The sequence below is a fragment of the Molossus molossus genome, unplaced genomic scaffold (genome assembly GCF_014108415.1).
Source record: "Molossus molossus isolate mMolMol1 unplaced genomic scaffold, mMolMol1.p scaffold_m16_p_6, whole genome shotgun sequence".
NCBI lineage: Eukaryota > Metazoa > Chordata > Mammalia > Chiroptera > Molossidae > Molossus > Molossus molossus.
In genome coordinates this window covers 18,914,805-18,922,756 of record NW_023425399.1, presented here as the reverse complement: position 1 = coordinate 18,922,756, position 7,952 = coordinate 18,914,805, and the positions used below count along the sequence as shown (strand labels likewise).

The 7,952-nt window shown below is 51.0% G+C and overlaps 1 protein-coding gene across 1 annotated transcript in view; it reads right to left on the bottom strand.

Annotated features, from left to right (window-relative positions):
• Positions 1-1,761: 1,761 nt before the first annotated feature.
• SOGA1 (suppressor of glucose, autophagy associated 1) overlaps positions 1,762-7,952 on the bottom strand; it is a 65,621-nt gene continuing 59,430 nt past the window's right edge. Inside the window, exons 14-15 of the mRNA XM_036245269.1 lie at positions 5,864-7,202; positions 1,762-2,691 (exon numbers count right to left, since the gene is read on the bottom strand). Of these exons, the coding sequence (XP_036101162.1) occupies positions 2,539-2,691; positions 5,864-7,202 (1,492 nt within the window). The 3' untranslated portion in view covers positions 1,762-2,538. The remainder of the gene's footprint in view (positions 2,692-5,863; positions 7,203-7,952) is intronic.

Genomic DNA, 7,952 nt, shown 5'->3' with positions numbered 1-7,952 from the left:
CCCATCAAGCCCCACGTTCAGAGGCTTCTGCAGGAAGAGTGGTGAGTGACCTTGCATGGTGGCATGCAGGAAGTAGAAACAGGGACTGCATTGAAAACCAAGATCCGGAGTCTCTGACACCGGCTGGGGGCCGGGTGGCCAGGTGCTGAGACGAGGATGGCAAGGACAATCTGGGACGAGGACGATGGTAAGGCTGAGCGGTCTGTAGGCTGCAGGGTTCAGGTCTCACGAGGATTTCTCCCCAAGGCTGGGAATGCAGACTCCCTGGCCCTCTGCAGCTGGGGGAGGTGGCTGAAGGCCTCTGGTGGCTTGTGGCCTGTTGTGAATCCCCACATCTGGAGATAACCTTGGAGGGGCCCCTTGACCCTTTGGGTGGGAGCACGGTATCCCAGAGGGCCCTGGCCCATGGCTCCACTGGCCTGACTGCTCTGTCCACACAGGTCACTATGTGGCTGGTTGAACATGACCATGATGTTCTGCTGATAGGGAATGGAGATGAAGGACTTTGGGTAACTGGTCCAGGTGACCCAAAAAGGGCAGAATTAAGAGCAGGTGGGAGTGCAGAGACATCTCCTGAGTCCTGGGGGCAAAGTAGCCAAGCTGCTGGCTTTTGGTCTTCATCATGGGGAATTCCACAGACAAACCATTTCATCCTGGTGTTTCCACTCTGGACGCCCAGCCAGTTGCAGGACACACCTCTGTGTGTGTGCGGGTATGTGTGCAGCCCAAATGGGTTCACTGGCACAAGGGGGAAGGCCACCTGAGGCCTCCTTGTCATACTGCAATGAGCCATGTCGCAATCTACCCAACGGCTCTGGCAGCTCACCTGGGATGTGGGGGAGGGTGGGCGGTGGAGTTGGGGCTGAGAGAGGAGCCATGAGAGGTCATAAGGCTAAGAGAGGCTGATGAAAAGGCTGGCAGTCTGGTGAGAACTGAGGCAGGCTGGCAGACACTCTTAGATCCATGTGCAAAGCTGCAATAAACAACATTCTTGAAGTTCAGTCCTGTTTTCCTGCAAATTCTCACTTAGGAAACGGAGAGATCTCCATGCTCTTGACAGAGCCTTAGTAATTCATGTTTGACTCATAAAAAAAGGTGTCAGATGGGGGCAGCAGTATGAGAAGGGACATGGAGAATGTTTGGGAAGTGGGGAAGTGGGTCCAGCCCTGCAGCTGGTCAGTGAGCATTTACAGGCTGACTGCCAGGGGCTGGGCAAGTACCAGGTGTTGAATGAAAAACAGTGCTCTGAGGCCAATGGTCAGTGATGTTGGGGGAGCAAGATGCAAGGCTCCAGCTCTGCTGGGGGCCCCCCAAACTTGATCAGGAGACCAGAGCTCAGCTGCTGAGCTGTCTTGTCCACCTCGGGGACCCCTCACCTGTCCATCGTGTTCAAAGCCTTGCATTATCCCAGCGGCAAGAATACGTCTTAACCTCCAATAAATTACCTTAGGGACTTTGGGGTAAATTAAATTATTAAAATAAAGTAAAACCACCTTAAATATTTATAGTAAGAAAAATTCAAATAAACAACCTAGGCAAGAAATGTGTTTCCAGGCCCCAGCCTACCGCTGTGTCCTGGGACGCCAGCCTCTTGGAGTGCTCCTTGGCCTGGCCTGGCCAATGGGAGTCTCTTACTGGGAATAGCTTTGCCCTCCACCAGCCACAGGATGTAAACACAATGGAGATGTGGTGCCCTCCAGGGTGCTGGGGAAAGAGGCCTCAGAGGTCAAGGCAGTGGGCATTAGGCATTTATCTGTGCACCAGATCTTGAGAGTGACTCTACCTAATTCTGTCCTCAAGGAATCTCCTGGGAAGGTTGTCACGTTGGCAAGGGAGGCATTCCAGTGGCTCACTGACCCTGAGCCCCACACATTCCCACCTTCCAGTCCTTGCTGTATCCAGGCTCTGGGTAGGGAGATCCAGGGAGCCAGGGTTCCAAGCAGATACTTGGCCCTGGCTACTGCCCTATCATACCCCCTAGAGTCACAGCGATCCAAAGCAGTGGGGCTGGGAGGAGGAGGCGGTGGAAGGAAGGTAGGGATGGTGAACATGACCAGCCCAGCTCCACCAGAAACTCCAAGCTGAGTCCTAGGTCAAAGCCCATTCTTCTCATTGGTGTTTCCTCCCCATGAAGGGGGTGGGATTGGCAAGGAACATCTCCGTGAGCCCTTCCTCTGAGGGGCGTGGCCAGAAGTGTATCCTTTCCTGGGCTCTTCTGAGAAGTGGGTGTGGGTAGAACCAGGCAAAACTCTCCGTTAGGACCCATGAATCAGCTCCCAATGGATCTCTATGGAGACACTTTGAAGCACAGTTTTGGTCTTTCTCCCACTCACTGCTTTCCCCTGGGGAGTCAGAGATCGCCACCCAGCGGTCAGCAGGAGACCCCACTTTACCTGGGGATACGAAAGCTGTTCTCTGGCAGCGGTGCAGCTGCTGTCCCCCAGGACGAGGTGATGTGGAGGGCATGACCCTCCTCTCCACCGGTTCCCTTCGGCTATCCATGGACTGGGCTGGTTGAGGCAGGGACCTCAGCTGCTGTCACTCGCTGGGCGGGGCTGCTTTCTCTTCTCCACCCCAGCTGGACTCTGAGGCATGCAGCCTGCACTTGGAAGGAGAGTGGCGAATGGCAGAACGAGATGGCCGGGCGAAGCAGGAGGTGAGAGACTGGGTGCTACAGTCACAAACAGCATCCTAGGAGTTGGAAGGGAAGAAGGAAGTCAGGCAGAGCCAGGCGGTACAAACCACCAGGGGTTGGATGGCCAGCCAGGCAAGGAACTGGACTCAGCCATGCCCAGGGACCAGTTCCAGGAACTATAGCTCTCTTCGGACCAACTTTCAGAAATTGTTTTTCTTCCCTTAGAGCCATAATAAATGTTCATAAATAACATCTCAGAATGTAGTAAGTTCTGGAAGATACCGAAAAGCAAGTGGACACTGTCCATGGTCCTACACATCAAAGTAAATTCTCAACAAATTGCACACACATACATTTACCAGAATGACCTTATCTCTTACAGCCCATGTTGTGATTGCAAAACACAAACACTTTTTTGTCACGGTGTATGCCAAGATCTACTATTCCACTGAGTGGAAATACCTTAATTGGCTTACCCAATTAATTTCTGATGTGCATTTAGGTAGTTTCTATATTTTTACTGTTACCAACACACAGGGACAATGGTAAAAAGTGCTCTACAGAACTAGAATGCTTGGTTCAAATCCCAGCCCTGACACTTACCAGCTGTGTGACCTCAGATAAATTACTTAAATCTCTGAACCTTGATTTCCTCCTCTCTAAGATGAGGAACATGACAACTTTGTCAAAGTTGTTGTAACGGTTAAATCATATATGATATGTAAAGCATTTCGCATAGTGCCTATTAAGTACTTAATAAATATTAGCTATTTTTATTAATTACACAACATATTTCTTTATACAAATATGTTTTCCCACCTGTGTGAATATTCCATAGGCTACATTCCTAGGAGAACAATTGGTCAAAGAGTAGCATGCATTTTATTTTATTTTATTTTATTTTATTTTATCCTCACCCGAGGACATTTTTTGATATTTTGTTCAGATAGAGTGGGAGGAAGAGAGAGAGAGAGAGAGAAATATCGACGTGAAAGGGACACATCGAGTGGTTGCCACCCGCACAACCAACCAGGCCCAGGACAAACTGCAACCAAGGTACATGCCCTTAGCAGGAACCGAACCCAGGTCTCTCTGGACTGCAGGCCAACGCTCTAACCGCTGAGCCAAACCAGCCAGGGCAGCATGCATTTTATATACTAAAGAATATTTGGATCAACGTTAGAATAAACATTCAAAATACAGCCAGCTTTGTACCTTTGTTTTCTGATGTAGGTGTAGTTGTATGGGTGTGATGGTTAACTTTATGTGTCAACTTGACCAGGCCACAGAGTGCCCAGATATTTGATCAAACATTACCCTAGGTGCTTCTGTGGGGATGCTTTCAAATGAGATTAATATTTAAATTGGTAGACTGAATAAAAGTGATTGCCCTTCCTAATGTGGATGGGCCTCGTCTAATCAGTTGAAGGCCTGAACAGAACGAAAAGGCTAACTCTCCCTGATTAAGAAAACATTCTTCCTGCCTGTTGGCCTTTGAGCTGGGACATCAGTGTTTTCCCTGCCTTTAGGCTCAAACTGAAACACTAGCTCTTCCTGGGACTCAAGCCTGCTGGCCTTCAGACTGGAACTACATCAGACACATATACTGTACTAGAACTATGCCATCACTTCTCCTGGTTCTCAGGCCCCGGACTCAGATAGGACTAAACCATTGGCTCTCCTGGGTCTCTAGCTTGCTAACTCATCCTGCAAATCTTGGGGCTTGTCAGCCTCCATAGTTGTGCAAGCCAATTCCTTATAATATTGGTATAAACCAATCACACACACACACACACGCAGCCTATTGGTTCTGTTTCTCTGGAAACCGAATACAATGGATATGTTCAGTCTATGAGAATTCAGTGAGCCCTATTCTTGATATGCTCAGAATGCATATTAAATTTAAAAGTTTTTTACAAGTTAAAAAACAGAAATAAATATTTAAAAGATTTTTTAAATGCAGCCAGCTGGGTGAGGGTATAGAAAAGTAAAGCACTCACCATACACTACTGGAGGCCATGGAAATTGGACAAACTCTTTTGAGAGACAATTTGGCAACATTTATCAAATACCTTTACAAATTTATATTCTTTTATCATGTAATTCCATTTCTGCAACTCAGACCTAAGAAAATAATCTGAAATGTGGAAAAATGTTTTTGCACCAAGACGTTCACCGCAGAATTATGTATAATAGGAAAAAACTAGAAACCACCTCAACACACAATACATACAATGGGGCCAATTACAGCCTACCCCACCTCTGTGCCCCCACCCGCAATCCTCACAATACCACACAATACCAGTCCTGGCCACAGCTCACTGGACTAACGGAGTATGCTGGACTTGAGTTAGACCAGTTTCTTTCTTCCAAAAATGTGGAATTGGGACAGAGGGATCTGAGTCAGTCTCTCTTAGGTGCTTGAACTAAAAGATGAACTGGGACAGCCCACCGAAACGCATGCAGATGCAACAGAGAGAGAAACAGAAGGAAGAGGACATCAGAGAAAATGAAGCTCAAGAGAGAGGAGAGAGGGAGACAGCAAGAAGCTGCTGAGGCCTTTGGGTCCCTGTCCTCAGGTTCTATAAGATACTCCACCATTTCCCTTTCTGCGAGGCTACTGTATATGCATTCTTTTACTAATATGCAAGTAATCCCTAACGGAAGCTGAAATTGGTATTAGGAGTGTGGTACGCAGCAAAAGATCTCAGAGAAAGTGAGAGCACTTAGGCATGAAGTCTCGGTGGGGTGGGGGCAGTGGTGTGCTGATAAACATTTAATAACTAGTTTTCCAGGAAGGAGGAGAGGCCCTGACTTGTGGCATTTGCCAGGTCCCATAGTGTCAATTCTACCACTGTGGCTGACCTCAAGGTACCAAGGTGATGTCACTGAACACAGATGCACGTAACTGGCTCTCACAAACCACACAGGCCGGCTCCAGCACACCATTGGCAGCAGGAGAAAAGTGAGCACAGCCCTTCCCTGTGCGGGATGTTGTTAGTCTCTGGTATGTGGTGTCAAAGCAGCTTGTTAAACCATGTTCACTAGTTTCTTGGTATTCAGAGCATGTGTCATTCCACATCTGGGCCTTCCAAACCCTATCCCAGACTAGCACAAGAACTTTTTTGAAATATATGAACTATATTCCCTGAGTTCGAAAACCAGCAGAGCTTAGACCTTCTAAGCCAACCCCAACTCCCAAGAAAAAGGGCAACCCTACCCACCTACCTCATTGGGAAGGACTGGGGTTCCATCTGCGTCCCGGAGGACACCATCTTTCCCAACCTGGGGGATCACAGAGAGTCTGGCCTCCTCGCTGCTGCCTGACTTGACTACCTTCTTGTTCAGGATCCTGGCCATGCCCTCTGGCTGATGGTAGCTGGCTGGAGAGAGGGGCTCCGGCTTCTTGGTGTTCTCTTCCCCTGGTGCCGAGGTGGGGCTCGGGGCCCGGCCGCACACATTGCGGAAGAACTCCTGCACAATTCCGTACTTGGGAGGCTCAGGCTTGGCCCGAGCCTCAGACATACCCAGTTTCCAGACAGACTCTGTGCTCCCTGAGTGCTCCACCACACTGAAGAGGCTAGACAACCCGTCATTGATGTTCCTCAGCACGGGACTGTCTCGCGTGGTGGTGGAGCGAGCCCAGGCTGAGCCGTTCTGCTTGCCCTGGTGTAGGTTCCACAGGCTGCGGTCCTTGGCACTGTCCAGCTTGGACACAGACCGCCTCTGGAGCTTTGGTGAGCCATACTTAGGCGAGCAACACGGCCGCTCGATGCGCGAGTGCACCTTGTCCAGGGAGGAGGAGATCTGCTTGCTGCGCACGGACACGAGCGAGGAGCTGCGCGGTGACCAGCTCTTGCCATGGAGGCTGCTGCGGGGTGGGTCAGTCTGCAGGCCCACACTGACCATGCGGATGGTCTGAGTGCCCACACTGGCCAGTCCCACCGTCTGGCTGGAGGTGCTCTTCACTTTCCTCTCCAGCGAGCCCGAGCGCATGGCCTGGCGCACACAGTTGGTAATCTCCTTCATGTCATCGCTCATGTTGCCTGACATCTCCAAGTTGTGCAGGGCTGCTGGGAAGCCAGGCCCGGCTGCCGAGGGGCCGCCCGCTGAGCCTCCGTCCAGGCGCTGCCGTGAGAAGTTGCAGAGCCACCGACCATAGGAACTCTCAGCCAGCCCATTGGCCTCGGCCGACTCTTTGGGCTTGGCAGTGGTGAAGAGGAAGCCGGGCTCGATGATGATCTTGCCCTCCCTGTCATGGACCACGGGGACACCCAGGCGCCGGGCCACAGGGGGGCTGTAGTAGACGCGGATGCCCGTCTTGTCAGGAGCTGTGTAGCTGCGCTGCATCTGCCTCCCTGCTGGGTCCTGGCAGGCCAGGGCACCCAGGCGGCTGCAGTCCCGTGGCTGTGCCTGGGCATCCTTCTCTGGGTCCACTGGCTGGGTGCCCACAAAGGCAAAGGCAGGGTTGTTGGGCAGTTTCTTGCCCCGGGCGGCTTCGTTGGCAAGGTAAGGGGAACAGTCAAGCAAACTTTCAAACTCAGACATGGAGGAAACAGATTTGGTCCTGGGAAGAGCGGAGAAGAAGAGCAGAGGAGGAAGAGCGGCGTTAGCGGAAGGTAACACCCAGCAGGCACTCTGGTCTTCCTCCCTGGTGGTTGCACTGCACCAGGTCTGGGACGATGACTGTCCTGCTCGCCCCTTATGGAAGTCTCTGCCAGCGCCCTGTCCCACATCTCCTAAGCACTCACACCTACACACCCAACACTGCATACGCTGAGCATCTAAGGGCTTTCTTTTCTGACTGCAGAAGCACACTTGGCCTCCACACAGAGGAAGCTGGAAATACCGGAGTTGATGCCCCTACACACAACCCTCAACAATGGGTGGGATTTGGTGGCTCCTTGTTCCTTGGGTGACAGAAGCCTGAGTTGCATGCTCCACTCTGGCTCCCAGAGTTCCTCAGCAAAACTGAGCTCAGGTTGCCCATGGAATGACAACACCCCCTTTACTCGTTGCCTTCCCTTTCCGGTCTCACTTCCAGGTGCTTCCGAGAATCCACTCCCAAACAGATCATTTCCACTCAAACCCTGGTCTCAGATCTTTGCGACAAGGTCTCAAATCCTTGTCTTTGCTTTGGAGGAACCCAAACTAAGACTTCACTAATTCTCCAGCATAGACTTGGCACAGGTGTTGCCTGATGACTAAAAATGCCAGGCAGACAAAAGTGCGTCTCACATGTCAGACCGTTCAACCCTCCAGTATCTCCAGGAGGCAGCTTCTATTATCCTAACCAGACAGAGAAGGTACATGTCGC